Source organism: Neospora caninum, chromosome X, assembly GCF_000208865.1.
Source record: "Neospora caninum Liverpool complete genome, chromosome X".
Classification (NCBI taxonomy): Eukaryota; Apicomplexa; class Conoidasida; order Eucoccidiorida; family Sarcocystidae; genus Neospora; species Neospora caninum.
The window spans coordinates 2814023-2831788 of NC_018396.1; the positions used below are offsets into that span (position 1 = coordinate 2814023).

A 17766-nucleotide genomic window follows, 5' to 3' on the forward strand; every position below is an offset into this window, starting at 1 on the left:
TGGACGATGCCCGCCCGAACTGCGGCCGCAAGGAGGCAGGTGCTCTTTAACACAGTTCTGGTTGTTGCTTGCAAGACACAAGGGGGTGACTTTCGGGCAAAACGCGCTCGACGACCTTGATGCTCATGAGACTCAGACCCTGCGCATGCAGCCCCGGTCCGCTGCTTCCTAGTGGAAGACCACTCGACAGGCTCTGCGTTTTTTGCGCAACGAAACAAGTTGTTGAAGATCCACATACTTTTCGCCGGCGCTCTCCATAGTCAGCAAAGGTAGTGATCTGATCGTCAGGCTCCTGAATGCACAGCCCGGTGTCTCGGTGGTGTGAGTGTGTCGTGATCGCCAGCATTCCAGATTGGTTCGGCGGAATGAAGTACACGTTCCCAGCGCCGATGGGGACACCTGCAGAGCACACAGAGGGCGCCGTCTCGTGATTGAGAAACACGATGGCGACGAAGCCAGACGCCACAGCAACTGAGAAACCAGCGCCACGAAACGCAGAAGGTTCCGGCCAAACCTGCTCGCCTGCAAGCTCCCATCCGAGGGAAGCGTAAACAGACAGAGACACCGAGCTCCGCAAACGTCGGTTCGTCACCCCGGTCACCGCACATTCGGAACACACACGTGATGCCGTCCACAGAAGGTACCTGGCAGAAGATCAACGCGTCACAGATTCACCGCTAGACGGCAAGACGCACACGGCGAGGATTCCTACCTGAGACATCCATAGTGTCGAAAATGGTTTTCAGTTTCTCCGCAATGGACTCGCACCTTTGTGGAACCGCTATAGGCCTTGGGGCGCCGTCATGGTCTGAGCGGAAAACCTTTAATGGCCCTCGAGGGTCGTGGACACCCCCGTCCGGCTGCGTTAGGTCCACGAGAATGATGGTTGAGAGTTCCTTGGCAGCATTGCCGTACTCCGTTGCAGGTGGTTTCCAAACAACTTTCCCGTTCCACGTCCCCTCCAGGTCAGATGCATTCGAAGCCAAGAAATCTGCCCCCGTTCCGACTTGACTCGAGCAGTCAAACAAAAGCTCGTCTTGCAGCAGCTGCAGCGGAAGCCGGTCTCCCTGGCACTCCGAGCCGCGGTCCCGCCGTTCGACTCGGGAGTATCCCGTGGGTGACGAGGCAGAACCACGACGCTCTGGACCGTCCGCGGGAACCAAATCCCGCACGTGCCCGGCCTCTCTGCCTCGAATTCGCCCCCGCGTTATGCGTACCGTCCCCCTTGGTTGCGGGAAGTCCCCGACGGGACCCGCCGAGACAACGAGTTGACGATCCCGCTCAGCCGTGACCTTCGCAGTATCGACGAAAGAATCGAAGAAGGCAGCAGCGGTGAGTTCGACGCACTTCTTTCCGGCTCGGTTCAACCGCGTTGCCCCTTTGTCTTCGGATGCCTCCGCCAACTTCTCTAAGTGTTTCGGCCAGTACACCACGCCCTTCCACACGCCTGAGAAAGCCGCCTGCACCCACACGGCACGCATCCCCTTGCCGAGCAAATCCGTGTCATCTTCAAACGAAACAGTTTCTCTCTCGTCGTCGACTTCATCTTGAAGGGTGTAAAGGTCGGCAGCAGGATCCGCCGCTTTGACGCTCCCTCCCTGGTGAGGAAATGACGCCGCACCAGCTGCCGGCGAGGACGCATGCTCAAACGAATCGTTCGCTGAGAGTGGTTCGTCAACTTGCTCCTCCAGATCGACCTGCTGCGTTTCTGGAGGCGGTGACAGAGAATGTCTCACAACTACTGATTCGGCTTTTGCTGGTGGCGTCATGCGTTTCGCCAACGGCAGAGTGCTCGGAGCGGGCGGACCCTTTGCCGTGGGACTCTCTGAGAGGACGGGCATTGCCGCTTTCTTTGGAGACACAGGGAGAGTCTTGGGAGCCTGGGCCTGATTCGGGGCAGCTGATTCCAGAGGACTAGCTAACGAGTGCCTGGAAGGTGTGCTTTGCGTCGTGGCGCCATCCGGTTCCTCACTCAATGGAGCCTCTGGATTTGGCCCCAGTCGCTCCGCAGGGGTACCCGACGACTCCTCAGCAGGAGTGCTTTCTGCCGTCGCGTCGTCAGGCAACCCACTCTGAGGAGCCTTCGGAGTTGGAGTCACTGGTTCCTCCGCAGGGGTACCCGACGACTCCTCAGCAGGAGTGCTTTCTGCCGTCGCGTCCTCAGGCTTCCCACTCTGAGGAGCCTTCGAATCGTCTTGCGGCTCCACTATCTTGTGAGGACTATAGGCGGGCTGCTTCGATAGATGCACCACGCATGCAGTGGCTTTGGGGTTCTCGCCAGCATCGCTGGCATGAGAGATGAGCGATTTGCTGTCAAGAGCTGGAGAACCGCCGGGTGTTGGGGCGACCCGCAGTGCCTGTCTCGAGCTGGCGGCAGAGCCGATCGTGGCGCCTCCGTCCCCCACTACCAGGCGTGTTTTGAGTCGACCCTGCTGCCGACTGAGCTTGGCGTTTTCCTCGTGGAGGCGCTCATTCTCCAGTCGTAAGTTCTCCGTTTGCAGCCGTTGGTTCTCCAACTGAAGCCGCTCGTTCTCGCGGACGAGCCTTTCCCTCTCGGCCGCCAACCTCTTGCTTTCGTTCAGATGCACATTGTGAACAGCCGGCTCCTCTGGCACCTTTAGGGGTCTGCCGGCAGGCTCGGGCCGTTCCCGGACGACGGACAGAGCCGAAGGTGGCCGCTTGGCCTCCGAGGCAGGTGACCTCGGGAGGAGCTGTGCACCAGAACCGCGACTCCCCTGCACCAAGACACTCAACGCTTCATTTTGGACACCGTTTCGCGCACCCCTCTCTGCACTTGCCTCGCCGTAGCCACGCGGGGACGCCTTAACCTGTTGGGGAACTCCACCAGCTTGCGGAGAGTTCACCCTGGAAACCACTGCGGACTTTGGCGTCGGCGAGTGCCCTGCAGAGGCTGCGGGAAGGCTGGTCGGTCCACGCAGGAGGCACAGAGGGTCTCCGATCGGACCGGAACGAGCTGTGCTTGGGCTCCTGTCCACGACGAAAGGCGTGGCTGGCGACTGGGGCGAGCTCGCCGGCGCGGGACGCCCGCCGACCGCACGGGACTCTGCCTGATGGGCTCTCCTGACCTGGGAAAGCACCTTGAGGGAGGTGTGAGGGAGCGCTGCTGACGGGGCACGCGTCGCAGCCTTTCCCGCGCCTCGTTCACAGTGCTCGCTGCCAAGAGATCCGGGACGCGACCGACAAATCCCCTGCTCGACTCGAGCCGACATCGCTGGAGATCTGTCCTCGTATCGCGGACTCCCCGGGGTCGAGAGCCCACGCATCGACACAGAGTCGTCGTCTAGCTCGAGAATATCCATACTCTCCTTCGCGGCTTCCTGAAGCGCGGCCCATTGCGATAACGGGAAGCAAGAGGCCCCCAACTCAGACGAGGATGGCCCAAACCTATTTGTGGAAGGCGACCCGTGCTGCGAGTCCTCCTGGCCATTCACGATATCTCTGATCTCCGAGTCCAGTTCCATAACGTCGGCCAGCCAGGCGCGACGCCTGGCGACGACTTCGGCCGCCTCCTCCTGCAGTTGCTGGAGACGCTCGTATTCCTGACTGCGCAGCGCGAGCAGAGAGTTGCCGAGAAGGACGCCTTCGGTGTTGATATACGAGGACAAGTAGAGCATCAGACGGTCCAAGTTGTGTACACAGTCTGGGGGGAACAGGTTCGGACAGTACTTTGGCAGTTCTGCAATCACGACGAAAAGGGGGAACCCGTGTCTGTTGGACAGGAAATCACAGACAAGAGAAAAAGAAAACCTGCAGCCGAGTTGCCAGGGACGCGCCTGCTCAAATGGTCGCGGTCGGCACCTGCCTATGCCTCCGCGTTTTACAAGCCGCGGGTTCTCGCAGCAAGCGGTGAGAATACCTACACCGAAGACGGCGCGCACAGGGAGCAAGAGCGAAACAACGATGCTCTTGATCCTGATGTGGTGAACACTTTGTCGCTGACATTTGCAGATATGCGTACAGACTACGTGACCTCAACCATCAACCTAGATGACCCTCGCATTGAACTTACTGTTCCCACTGTTTTATCGCCTCCAGGCTGTGAGAAAGTGCCGACCATCCGTCTGGGAAATAAAGAAAGGCACTCCAAATCCCGAGAGAATGACGCTGCTCCAGAGCGCCTGCTTGGGTTTTCTGAGATGAGGTCCGGTGAGGCGTCATCGCTTGGAAAGGCAACTGATCAGCATCACTGTCACGGTGATACACGCAAAGCCTCCTGTCGGGATTTGTCGAGAAAGATACGTGGATCCTCGGACGTCAGAACCACACCGACGACTGCTATGTTCATCGCTGTACCAGTTCGGAAGATATCCCACCGATGTGCATTCTCGTGTCAGAAAAGAACATTGTGCCTCGACAGTGCCAAGCTTCGTTTGCAAGAAATGCAGCCGCCCGGGCGGCAAGCGCAGAACGTCGTTGCCGGCTGTACCACACGATGTGAGCGGAGCCGTGTTCTTGGACAAGGGCGAATGAGAGAGAGGGAGCAGAAACTTTGGGCGACCCTAGGGTCGGTCTGCGCAAGCGTCAGACAGCTTACCAGTCGCTCCACGCTGGAGCACAACAGGCCGTGACTCCAGCAAAGGATTCCACGCTTCTTGCAGCGACGCGTAGAGTAGGTGACCTTCACTGCGTTGAAGCCCCGAGCTACGCGTAATACCCGGCAACCGTAGACGGCGGGTCGGCTCTGACTGTAAATGCATCACAAACAGTCCACTGCTATCCAGAGGCGCTGAGCTACGCGTGGTGACTACTCCGTGGGGCATGCGTTTCTCCACTCTCTAGGCAACGATTCAAAGGGAAGCGGTTCACATTCGGTCCAGAACGCCACAGCGACACTTTGTCGACAATTGTGCATGCGTGCTTGTCGTTGCTGACGTGCACATGCTGGCGTGTGTGCCCACCAGGCACTTTGATCATGGCGCGCCCTACCTGGTGTATAATGAAGTTACAAACGCTCACGACGAGAGGATCCAATGGTTGGGAGAAAGAGGCGGCTTCTGACACGTCCAGTTGGACTTTCTCGCGGGGAAGCGCGACTTCGAGGTGGGACTCAGAAGCCAGCTTGAAGGTTCGCGAGAAAAAGTTCAGGTCTTCGTTCCGGGGAGAACCCGTGTGGTCCTCAAGCCATCTCAAAATGTCTGCATCCCCAGAAAACGAAAAGCCCAGCAAGATGGATATACCGTTCAAGAAAACCAATGTGCGTGTGACTGGCGCGGGAAACTAAGCCTCCGTGTCCCAACAGCGTCGATGCACATGCAGTGCGCAGAAGACGAACAAGCAGACGCAAAGGCAACAATCAGCCCACGAGACGGTTCCGGAGCAGGATCTCACGCGCCAAGATAGGAAACTCAACTCCTCACGCAACGCTCAGAGACTCCTACGCCACCGTTTCCCAGACCGTTTCTGCGGCCGCACACTAGGGATGCTCGCTTGTTAGACATGCTTGTCATCAACTGCGCCAACAATATTTGGTATACAACACGGATTCTAAAGAGGCACGAAATGCTTTCATGTCGCTGTCGAGTCCTCCTGTGACGGCGAGTATATAGTGTGGGTGGAGGTTGTAAAAGCAGGAGTTGATGACCGGACGCACACGGGCTTTCCCTACGAAGTGTGGGGCATGCGTTCTCAGGCACACTACGTATTCCTGCGTTTAAATGTGCTGAGGGATTCTCACTTGCACTCACAACGACGCGCGAAAAAAAACAACAAAGCTTCAGAATGCTCTATCACCGAGAAAACCTGCCCGTAGGTTGCCATCATTCGGCAGCGCCCTGCTGTTAATGCAGGCGCAATCCCATGCCAATAGAACGTCTTTTTTTCCCTCGCGACCTGATCGTCGAAAGAGCGGCACGCGCGGCGAAGACGTCCGGGACGCGCAAATCGGCATGTCCTACAACAGAGAACTTCCTCACCTTGTTCTGATTTTGGTCCAGTTACGAGGAAAGGTAGAAGCCCCGAGTCTGGGAGGAGGAAGGACTCCGAGAAAGCGTCCGTCGGCGTAAAATTCCCGATCTCGTCCAGGTAGCTGGGAAGTGAAAATTCTCCGAGGTGAAGCAGCTTTTGCAGGCGGCGCAGGCCGCGGAACGCGAAGCTGAATCCTACTGCCTGAGTACATCACGGAAAATGAGGCAAATCCATGTTTTCACTGAATATTGAGTGACCATGGTGCATGTGCGATGCAAGGACGCATTTGCACCATTTGGCCGGACGCGGATGACTCACCTGAGCTGCGTAGCATCCGAGCTTGCCAACCGATACAGTCGGCAGAGCGTCCAGTTCAGTGGGGGGGTCTGCGAGCGTCAGAGACAAATTCGGAACAGGGTTTTCAAACGGGGCGACTTTGTGCGCGTTGAAACATCTGCGCGCTGCTCTGGGAAAGGAGCGAGACAAGACATTGTGGGCCACAAGTGGCCAGCAGACACCACGGGAGACGGAGCCCGCAACTCGCCAGGTGTCGTACCGTTTGCTTACCGAGGATAGACACGGAGAACGGGTTTCTAACATACGTATCAAAGGTCTGATTTCCCAGCCGAAATAGGTTCTGAAAAGCAAATGAAAAGAGAGGACCAGCAAGCATTCTGCCCAGGTCGTTTTCGACAGGGACCGTTCACACACCTGGATTCGAGGAGACACCCGACAACTCCTCCAGCCACTGACCCGCAGAGAAAGTCTGGACCAGTAACGCGCCTGAATTCCGCAGGCTTCCCCAGGGCTCAGATGGCATAGAGCCCCAGGAAGGCGAGAAAGGCTCAGGATTAATAGCAAACAACGGCGCCTGCCGACGGGCCTCCACCCCGCGCCTTCACCGTGCTATACGCTGGCGTAGACGCACACTTCCCTTTTTTTGAGTTGCAACGACGACCTTTCCTCACCTGCAAAACCGCGTTGATCCGTGCAACGATAAACTGAAAAACTTGCCGGTACAATGTCCTCGCGATCACCGAGCCCAGATTCGCTGCTTCCACGTGGGGACCTTCCACCGCGGTGCGAAGATGAGCACCCAGGTCGGAAGCCGAGATTCCAAGGAGATGTGCAACCGCAGAGATGGACTCGGACGATACGCACGAGTTCTCTCTCGCCAGGATACTGACCGCCAAGAAGATCTTGATGAGACAAACGCCCTAGGAGGAAGAGAGAGGTCGCGAGACTGACAGCGTCGGGCGGACGGATTCGCAGTGATCGCGTGGACTTCATACGACAGCTGGATTGCCCAAAGCTATCCCTGCCTTTTCGAGTGGCAAACGTCACTTTCCCGCTGATGGGGCCCCGCCACGCGAGCGTTGCAAGTCCACCTACCTACGGAAAGCGGGAAATACTGTGTCCTGCACACGGTGAGTCACCTTCCTCTTCCCACCAGAACACTCCGACAGACTGTCACGCAAAACCAGGAATGGAAAGCTGACAAAGAACGGCTACATCACCAACGAAAGCAAAAAGCAGTTTCCAAAACAGTTGCCACGTTCCCAGAGCTCGAAATGGTACCTCAGAGTAAACGGTGAGTGTGCATACCTGAGACTCGTCAAGCATGAGCACCTGCACCAGGAGATCTGCGCAGTCCGTGGCGAGACGTTCCCTTTCGTCTTCAGTTAGGGACAAGGAGGCTGTGTCTTCGCCCAACAGAGCTCGGAGACAGCCAGAGGGGAAATTGGGCCCTAGGAAGAAATCTTCCTTGTCGAGAACGCCTGGGAGAACACACATGGAAGGCGCGAAGTGGCGTCGTTCGCATGGACGATTTGTGTATGATTGCAAAAACGCAACGTGTCCACTTTGTGGAGATGCCATCGCCCAGCGGACGCGAGTTGTCCTCAACTTAACCTTCCTCCGGCACCGCTAAGGATCACGCTTTTCCCCGTTGAAGATGCCAAGTGAAGGAACTGCTGTGAGGCGAGGACGCAACGAGCGACACAGCCCGTGTGGACAAACAGGCTTCGTAGGAAAAACGTTGCCTGGCAGTCTGCAACGTGTGGCGGACGAGCGCGCCCCAGTGGATACAAGCGACGCTAAAAGGAGTATCAAGGAAGCGGAGTCTGCGTTTTTCATCTGCGCAGCCATATCCGTGCCCCAGCGTAGGTTCGGGAAGTGCTGCAGGCACAGGACTGCAATACTCGGACCGATAACTGTGTTACACAAGTTGTTCTAGACAAAGGCTCTCGTGCGACGACATGCGAGTTCGGGCCGCGTCGTAGCTGAGCCTCGACTTGACGAAATTAGAATCACGAACTGGACGCTTTGACCTCGTGGAAGCCTCCCTGGTGATCCGCGTCTCAGCTGGTGATTCCACACCCTGTCTCCGGCAGCTCCTGACTTACCGACAGTGAATCTGAGAAGAATGTCCTCGCGAAAGCCGTGACCGCTTCCACAGAGCCCCGGCAGATCAAGCAGCCAGCCGGAGATGTGGACACCTGCGAAATGCCCTTCAGGTGTGAAATGGACGTCCCACCGATGCAGGGAGGTGCTCGGCAGTTTCGCTTCCCCGGAAAAGGTGCCGTCCTCCGCAGACCTCACTGACCCGACTAGCCGGAGCAGCTGAGAAGGGGAACCGTCAAGCAGAAATTGGCGGCGACGGTTCTAGAATGGCAACACTAGAGCGCCGTAGATGGACGAGGGGACACGCCGATAACGACGCTCAAACACGACGCCTTTTCTCAAGGTGAAAAACAAAGTATAACACATGCTTATGCACGTACTCAGAGCAGAGCATTTCTGTATAAGGTCAAACGCCTCAGCTGCTACACGGCCTTCATCGGAAGCGGGTTCTTATGTGCGGCATATCTTCACCAAGGTTCGACTGGCTGGGAAGGGCAGAGCAGCGCGCAAGCCGCGGACGACTTGTGAGAGCATCAGCACTCGACGTTTCTTTTCGATTTGATCGCATTTCATAAGCGATTGAGGAGTCTAGCGCAGGTGTACTTTACTTCCCCACCACGAGATCACGGGCTGCTACGAGGAAAACGACGTCCCCACTCCTTTCCTTCTTACCCGGCAAGCATTGTGCACGTACTGCGCGATGGCGTTGTCAAGGCCGAGAGAGAGATTGCCGAGGGAGACAAGGTCCAGAATGAGCCTAGGAACGGCAGTGTCCCACGCTGGGAAAAGAGCCACACCGCAGTGGCATACAACAGCAGGCACGTTCCGGACTCGCTATTGCGACACGTGCTCGACGAGAAAGCTGTATTGGAAGCGACTGGCGTCTGCTCAAAGTTTGTGGTACACCCGCTTTCAAGGTTCCCCTACCCTGCCCATCGCCCCGTGAAACGTCCACTACCTCGAGGCGTCGCCGGGCGGCCTTGCAGGCATCTCCGCGCTGCGGGAGACTTTTTTTGTGTTCAACGGAATGAGGGACGAATCTCTCTCAGCTCAGACACAGTGGAACTACCCCGGCGTAAGGTGGGCTCCGCAACCCGACCTTCACAGTTGCGCAGAGCAGATTTCCACGGCACGCGTCATACACACTGCACACTGTCTACTCTTCTGCCCTTCTGCGTGTAGACGAGTCTGAATCGGTTGTGTTCGATTGTGGTAGTCTGTACCAACCGACCGGAAATCGATCAGAGTTAAGATAACTATTGTGGAAAAGAAAACAGGGAGTACATCACCCCTTTGACGCACCTTTGATGTCAGTCCCTACGAGGAGAACGAGCTGCGGCTGCTGGTAGACCAGCATTTCGTTCCACACGGTGACGGCAGTTCCAAAGAGCACCTTTGGCAGCTTCGTGACGCTCGTGCTATTATGCCCAGATGTGCTCGACCCAGAATCCCCCCACGGGTAGACTCCATCAGGCGCGTCGTAGACTCCGAATGCGCCGTGGACGCGCGATGCGATTTGAAGCTGCGCCTCCACATCCTCGACCTGCCTTTGAGAATCGGGCAAAACAATATCGTCCAGCGAATAGACCGGCCCCGTGCACGCCAACACTGCTCGGGGACCCAAATCGTATAGACACGTTCCGGAGGGAACCGAGTTTAGGTCCAGTCGAGGGAACAGCGCGGCACTGAACGCGTCCGCGAGAGACGCAGGACACCCTGGGATGTAGACGCTCTCGAGTGCGAGGTGGTTGGTCTCCGTCAGACCCTTTCCCATCGGCGACTGTGCCCCACTTTGCTTGTCAACACCGGCTTGGAATGGAGCCCGACCCTCGACCGCGTGGGCCTTCAACGGCTCTCCTGGCTCGCCAGCACGCGGAGTAAGCTGTAGGGCCGCGAGCCGAGCTCGGGCCGGCAACAAGCCTCCGTGGGATGTGGGGAGTCCCACCAACTCAGCCCCATCGATTTTACTGAACTTTGGCAGCAGGCTTGGTGTGACCTCATACGACCGAACTTCCTGGCCATCGCCACTAGGGTCTGTGCCCAACTCTGCAGGTGTCTGCGGGCTTTCGAAGAGCCTGTCGGAAAACAGGTTCGCACCTCTACCTCTGGGCGTCGCTGGGACTTGTCTGGGCCGTTCGGATGAAATGTGTTGCGATGACGGCGACCAGAGCCGGGACGGGCTGCCTGCTGGACTCGGAGGACGTGACTCCTGGGGAGCCTGGACTGTTTGTAGAGACAGGGTTGCCTGTTCTCGGAAGTTCGCAATGACGTTGACAGACGCGTTCGCGACAAGAGTCGCTCCCTTCGTTTGCGGAGCACGACTCGACGTCGGCTGCAGCCTTCCGGATGTTGCAGCTAAGGGAGACAGCCGCCCACATGCAACTGGTGCCGGCGCTGGGCTCCCCTGTTCCTCAACGGCGAGTTTCGTTTGACGCACGAAAGCCCCTACGCGTGCAGAACTCAACGGCACGAGCGCCCGTGAGACATGTCCTTCCTGCTCCGTGGCCTGGGGCCTTACTGCGGCCATCGACAGTTGGGCGCCTTTGGGCGATCCGGAGACTGTTCGATCGGAGCCACTAGGCGGCAAACCCAGTGATTCCTTCCCAGCGCTGCTACGAGCTACAGCAGCGCCAGCGACCACAGCGAGTCTACGCGTATCTACCTCGGTCGTCCCAGGCACACCCGCCTTCATTGGAGGAGGGCCCTTCTTCGGTAAGCCCTGTCCCGGCAAGGCCTTCAGTGGCTGCAGCTTCGCCTTCGGTGCAGGCAGGGCCAGCTTCGGACCCCCTGCCTTCGCCTCCGTCTCGCCCCCTTCTGTCGGCGTCTCTGTCCTGTCGTCCTCGCGCTCTGTGTGATTCGAGACTTGGCTCGGCGGCATGTCCACACCGGCCCCCGGCTGCCCACCTGCCTTCACCGCAAAGACTCGTTTCCTAGCTAAAACGGGACGTGGCGCGTCCTTTGGAGCCTCAAGGTGCACTTTCAGAGGACGCTGTGCCAGCTTCGGACCTCCTGCCTTCGCCTCCGTCTCGCCCCCTTCTGTCGGCGTCTCTGTCCTGTCGTCCTCGCGCTCTGTGTGATTCGAGACTTGGCTCGGCGGCATGTCCACACCGGCCCCCGGCTGCCCACCTGCCTTCACCGCAAAGACTCGTTTCCTAGCTAAAACGGGACGTGGCGCGTCCTTTGGAGCTTCAAGGTGCACTTTCAGAGGACGCTGTGCCAGCTTCGGACGCCCTGGCTTCGCCTCCGTCTCGCCCCCTTCTGTCGGCGTCTCTGTCTTGCCATCTTCACCTTCTCTCGCCTCCTCCGGGATGGCTGCCTCGGTCGTCCCAGGCACACCCGCCTTCATTGGAGGAGGGCCCTTCTTCGGTAAGCCCTGTCCCGGCAAGGCTTTCAGTGGCTGCAGCTTCGCCTTCGGTGCAGGCAGGGCCAGCTTCGGACCCCCTGCCTTCGCCTCCGTCTCGCCCCCTTCTGTCGGCGTCTCTGTCTTGCCATCTTCACCTTCTCTCGCCTCCTCCGGGATGGCTGCCTCGGTCGTCCCAGGCACACCCGCCTTCATTGGAGGAGGGCCCTTCTTCGGTAAGCCCTGTCCCGGCAAGGCTTTCAGTGGCTGCAGCTTCGCCTTCGGTGCAGGCAGGGCCAGCTTCGGACCCCCTGCCTTCGCCTCCGTCTCGCCCCCTTCTGTCGGCGTCTCTGTCTTGCCATCTTCACCTTCTCTCGCCTCCTCCGGGATGGCTGCCTCGGTCGTCCCAGGCACACCCGCCTTCATTGGAGGAGGGCCCTTCTTCGGTAAGCCCTGTCCCGGCAAGGCTTTCAGTGGCTGCAGCTTCGCCTTCGGTGCAGGCAGGGCCAGCTTCGGACCCCCTGCCTTCGCCTCCGTCTCGCCCCCTTCTGTCGGCGTCTCTGTCTTGCCATCTTCACCTTCTCTCGCCTCCTCCGGGATGGCTGCCTCGGTCGTCCCAGGCACACCCGCCTTCATTGGAGGAGGGCCCTTCTTCGGTAAGCCCTGTCCCGGCAAGGCCTTCAGTGGCTGCAGCTTCGCCTTCGGTGCAGGCAGGGCCAGCTTCGGACCCCCTGCCTTCGCCTCCGTCTCGCCCCCTTCTGTCGGCGTCTCTGTCTTGCCATCTTCACCTTCTCTCGCCTCCTCCGGGATGGCTGCCTCGGTCGTCCCAGGCACACCCGCCTTCATTGGAGGAGGGCCCTTCTTGGGTAAGCCCTGTCCCGGCAAGGCCTTCAGTGGCTGCAGCTTCGCCTTCGGTGCAGGCAGGGCCAGCTTCGGACCCCCTGCCTTCGCCTCCGTCTCGCCCCCTTCTGTCGGCGTCTCTGTCTTGCCATCTTCACCTTCTCTCGCCTCCTCCGGGATGGCTGCCTCGGTCGTCCCAGGCACACCCGCCTTCATTGGAGGAGGGCCCTTCTTCGGTAAGCCCTGTCCCGGCAAGGCCTTCAGTGGCTGCAGCTTCGCCTTCGGTGCAGGCAGGGCCAGCGTCGGACCCCCTGCCTTCGCCTCCGTCTCGCCCCCTGCTGTCGGCGTCTCTGTCTTGCCATCTTCACCTTCTCTCGCCTCCTCCGGGATGGCTGCCTCGGTCGTCCCAGGCACACCCGCCTTCATTGGAGGCTCACCCGGCAGGATCTCCTTCTTCTCCTCTTTTGCCTCTTCCAGCCCCTCCTTCTTCTCCTCCTTCGCCTCTTCCAACCCCTCCTTCTTCTCCCCTGTCGCCTCGTCCGAACTCTCCCTCTTCTCCTCTTTCGCTGTCTCTTCTTGAGCCTTCTCCACCTTCTCCTCTTTCGCTGTCTCCTCCTCAGGCTTCTCCGCCTTCTTGTCCTCGTCCTTCGGAGTCAATGGCGCCTTCTCATCCTCGCCCTTTGACGGCGCCCCCGCTTTGGCCCCTGAGGCGCCGCCTGCTCCACCCTCGTCTGGCTTCACTCCCGGCACTCCCTTCTTACCCCCAGGCGGACCTGGCAGGCTCTTCCGAGGCGGCGCCTTCTTCTTCGCAGCAACTGTCTCCAGCGTCGCTCCTCCCGCCTTCCCCTCCGCCTCACCCGGCAGGGTCTCCTTCTTCTCCTCCTTCGCCTCTTCCGACCCCTCCTTCTTCTCCCCTGTCGCCTCGTCCGAACTCTCCCTCTTCTCCTCTTTCGCTGTCTCTTCTTGAGCCTTCTCCGCCTTCTCCTCTTTCGCTGTCTCCTCCTCAGGCTTCTCCGCCTTCTTGTCCTCGTCCATCGGCGTCAATGGCGCCTTCTCATCCTCGCCCTTTGACGGCGCCCCCGCTTTGGCCCCTGAGGCGCCGCCTGCTCCACCCTCGTCTGGCTTCACTCCCGGCACTCCCTTCTTACCCCCAGGCGGACCTGGCAGGCTCTTCCGAGGCGGCGCCTTCTTCTTCGCAGCAACTGTCTCCAGCGTCGCTCCTCCCGCCTTCCCCTCCGCCTCACCCGGCAGGGTCTCCTTCTTCTCCTCCTTCGCCTCTTCCGACCCCTCCTTCTTCTCCCCTGTCGCCTCGTCCGAACTCTCCCTCTTCTCCTCTTTCGCTGTCTCTTCTTGAGCCTTCTCCGCCTTCTCCTCTTTCGCTGTCTCCTCCTCAGGCTTCTCCGCCTTCTTGTCCTCGTCCTTCGGAGTCAATGGCGCCTTCTCATCCTCGCCCTTTGACGGCGCCCCCGCTTTGGCCCCTGAGGCGCCGCCTGCTCCACCCTCGTCTGGCTTCACTCCCGGCACTCCCTTCTTACCCCCAGGCGGACCTGGCAGGCTCTTCCGAGGCGGCGCCTTCTTCTTCGCAGCAACTGTCTCCAGCGTCGCTCCTCCCGCCTTCCCCTCCACCTCACCCGGCAGGGTCTCCTTCTTCTCCTCCTTCGCCTCTTCCGACCCCTCCTTCTTCTCCCCTGTCGCCTCGTCCGAACTCTCCCTCTTCTCCTCTTTCGCTGTCTCTTCTTGAGCCTTCTCCGCCTTCTCCTCTTTCGCTGTCTCCTCCTCAGGCTTCTCCGCCTTCTTGTCCTCGTCCTTCGGAGTCAATGGCGCCTTCTCATCCTCGCCCTTTGACGGCGCCCCCGCTTTGGCCCCTGAGGCGCCGCCTGCTCCACCCTCGTCTGGCTTCACTCCCGGCACTCCCTTCTTACCCCCAGGCGGACCTGGCAGGCTCTTCCGAGGCGGCGCCTTCTTCTTCGCAGCAACTGTCTCCAGCGTCGCTCCTCCCGCCTTCCCCTCCGCCTCACCCGGCAGGGTCTCCTTCTTCTCCTCCTTCGCCTCTTCCGACCCCTCCTTCTTCTCCCCTGTCGCCTCGTCCGAACTCTCCCTCTTCTCCTCTTTCGCTGTCTCTTCTTGAGCCTTCTCCGCCTTCTCCTCTTTCGCTGTCTCCTCCTCAGGCTTCTCCGCCTTCTTGTCCTCGTCCTTCGGAGTCAATGGCGCCTTCTCATCCTCGCCCTTTGACGGCGCCCCCGCTTTGGCCCCTGAGGCGCCGCCTGCTCCACCCTCGTCTGGCTTCACTCCCGGCACTCCCTTCTTACCCCCAGGCGGACCTGGCAGGCTCTTCCGAGGCGGCGCCTTCTTCTTCGCAGCAACTGTCTCCAGCGTCGCTCCTCCCGCCTTCCCCTCCGCCTCACCCGGCAGGGTCTCCTTCTTCTCCTCCTTCGCCTCTTCCGACCCCTCCTTCTTCTCCCCTGTCGCCTCGTCCGAACTCTCCCTCTTCTCCTCTTTCGCTGTCTCTTCTTGAGCCTTCGCCACCTTCTCCTCTTTCGCTGGCTCCTCGTCGAGCTTCTCCGCCTTCTTGTCCTGGTCCTTCGGAGTCGACGGTGCCTTCTCATCCTCGCCCTTTGTGGCCAACTTCTCCTGGGTTGGTTTGTCTGACTGCGCGGTTTCTTTTTCTTTAGTGCTGGCTTTGGCAGGCTCGGCTGGCTGCGTGGAGAGCGCGCGTGTCTCACTGGGAGGATGAGCAGATGGACCTTTGGGAGGCGGCGGCTTCTTTTTTAGGGCCGTTTTGCTCAGGGCTGGGGGTGCGGCCTTTCCGTCTATCTCCGCCTGGGAATCCGTTGCCTGAACCTCGCCGTCCAACTTCAGGCCCTCCCGCTTATCACTTCCTCCCGCTGTCCCTTCCAGCTGACTGGATTCGTCATCGCCAGATTCCCCAGGTTTGCCCTGGGGCACGCCTTGGGTTGAACGCGACGAACTGGGCAAGGCGTCCTTACTGCGTGGCGACTCAAGGTTTTGCAGAGCGTTCGCGGGGTGAGGAGGCTCGCTTGCGGTCGTATCCTTTTCTGTGCGCTCAGGCGCAGCAGGCGAAGACGTGGGCGACGCCTGCTCTTTTTCGTGGGGCCCTCCTGACCGGGGAGAACCTTGCCCAGCCGGCAGATCAGAGGTTTGGAGTGCACCGGGAAGCTGAAGGGGAGGCGGTTTTGCCTTGGCGCTACGCGGGGGTTTCGGTTTTGACTTTGGCACAGACGAGCTGAGGGTGTTCGGCTTCTCCTCTTGAGCAGTGTCGCGTTCCTTTGTCTCCGCGTCCGTATCGGTTGCTGGAGGCGCATCCTTCTTTGATTCCCCTCCGCCTGCCTCCTCTCTCGCTTGCGCCGTCTTGGATTCTTCTCCGTCAGTACCTGAGTTGCCTATGGACGGCTTCGCTTCTTGCCGATCCGTCCCATCTGCCGCTTGCGAGTCCCGTTCTTTGTCCTTCTGTTTAGACTCTTTTTTTTCCGGAACTTCGTCCTGATCGTGGCTCGAATCGTCTGACGCCGCTCTCAGGGCCTGACTGTGCGGGGCGCCTTCTCCAGTCCCTTGCTGTCCATGGCCCTCCTGAGCTTCTTCGTCCTTCGGCGCTTCAGTCACCTCGCCGCCTCCAAATCCAAAGAACCCCCACCCCCCTGACGCCGGCGCGGGTTCGTTAGGCGGCGTCCGCGGCGACGACGCTGGTGTCCCAGCACTGTCAGACGAAACCTCCGCTGCCGCTGGGGAGAAGAACTCCCATCCGAAGCCTGCGCGTTCCTCGGGTGCGGAGGGCGGTCCTTCAGGCGCGTCCGAAGGGTTCTTGGCGTCTGGAAGCTTCGCACCGGCATGGCCCAAGTCGCTGGACGCTTCGCCCGGCGATTCACTCTGCTCGGAAGCAGGCAACGGAGGGTCGTCAGCGCGGGGTGTGCTGAAGAATCCCCAGCCGAAGCCGCCCGAGTTTTCAGGCGGAGATGGGCCTTCGTCTGTCGCGGCATCAGTCTTCGGCGGTTCTTCCGAGGGCGGAGGCTCTTCGGTTTGGGCGGGACCAAAGAAACTCCAGAAACCTCCCCCACTGGACGCCTCCGCCTGTTGCGCCTCTTCTGTACACACATGAAAAGCGCCGCCACACAGAAAGCCAGTCTCAAGAGACAGCGAGGAAACGTTCCCCCGCGAGGCCCACACGCCTGCGTGTGCAAGTCCACCAGAAAAACAGAGCGATGCGCAGCCGCCAAAGTCGGCGGTTGACCCCTGCAAAAATTCGCACACGCCCATGAGACTCGCCTCCTGAACGAGGCCAGACTCTCGCACCCAGGCAACGAGGACAAAAAGGCAACACGCCGCGCGCTGCCAAGATCCTTCACCTGCTCTCAATGGTGAGGGAGTTTAAACCCCCCCCCCCCCCCCACTGTGCGGGTCTCCTGCATCGCAGAAAGGGACGTGCTACCCTTGAGATGTACCATCGAAGGCTCAGGGATACACACACGGCAGGCGCGCGCGGTCAAACCGCCATGGAGCAAACGAAAATGGGGTGGCCGACTCACCTGGTGGAGGCGTTGGATCCTGCACTTTTTCCTGTTGGTTCTCTCTCGCGACGCCTTCCTCCTGTCCTGGGCTTTCCGTTGAAGAAGGACCGGACTCCGGAGACGCTTCCTTTTCAGAGGGTCCGTCCTTTTCTTCCTGGTCTTTCGCAAACTCCCTCGATTTCCTGGCCCGCAACTCGGCCTCTTCCTCCAGATCCTTGCCTGCTTTATCTTTCTTCTTCTTCCCAGATGCTTTCTTTTCCTTCTTCTTCTTTGCACCCTCTCCGTCACTTGCATCCACAGTCAACGTTTCGGGTTCAGCGGCACGGGTTTGAGCTGTCTCCGAGGTCACCGCCTCAGAGGAGTCTTTGGCGTCGCTGGAAGCACTGTCCTCTTTGCTCTCGTTAGCGGCGGGCTCCTCCGCCCCTCCGCCTCCCCAGCTGAACCATCCGCCAGCCGTCGCGGCAGGCGCGTGGGCTTCTTCCTTCTGGGCGTTCGCGGCATCGCTCTTCGCGCTGTTTCCCCCGAAAAATCCCCAGAGAGATCCCTCCGCCGCTTCCCCAGAGGCCGCGGCTTCTTGAGTCGGCTGATCTTCGGACGTGCTACCCGCCTCATCCGATTCACTCGGATCAGCGTCGTCGCCGAACGCAGACATGAAGAACATTCTTTATTCAGAAGGTGACGAGCGTGAGAGGAGGGCCAATTTTCGAGGCGTGCACAGGAGCCAATGGATACGAG

The 17766-nt window shown here is 59.7% G+C and overlaps 1 protein-coding gene across 1 annotated transcript; it reads right to left on the reverse strand.

Annotated features, from left to right (window-relative positions):
• Positions 1–46: 46 nt before the first annotated feature.
• NCLIV_048160 (Proteophosphoglycan ppg4, related) lies at positions 47–17692 on the reverse strand (the record flags this gene model as incomplete). The annotated part of the gene is made up of 14 exons (XM_003884367.1): positions 47–471; positions 713–3729; positions 4031–4082; positions 4556–4706; positions 4948–5156; positions 5934–6126; positions 6244–6311; positions 6493–6562; positions 6894–7142; positions 7531–7703; positions 8331–8547; positions 9001–9107; positions 9631–16608; positions 17050–17692. 14 exons carry the CDS (start codon positions 17690–17692, stop codon positions 47–49), a joined length of 12552 nt encoding a protein of 4183 aa, XP_003884416.1.
• Between the last annotated feature and the right edge of the window lie 74 nt (positions 17693–17766).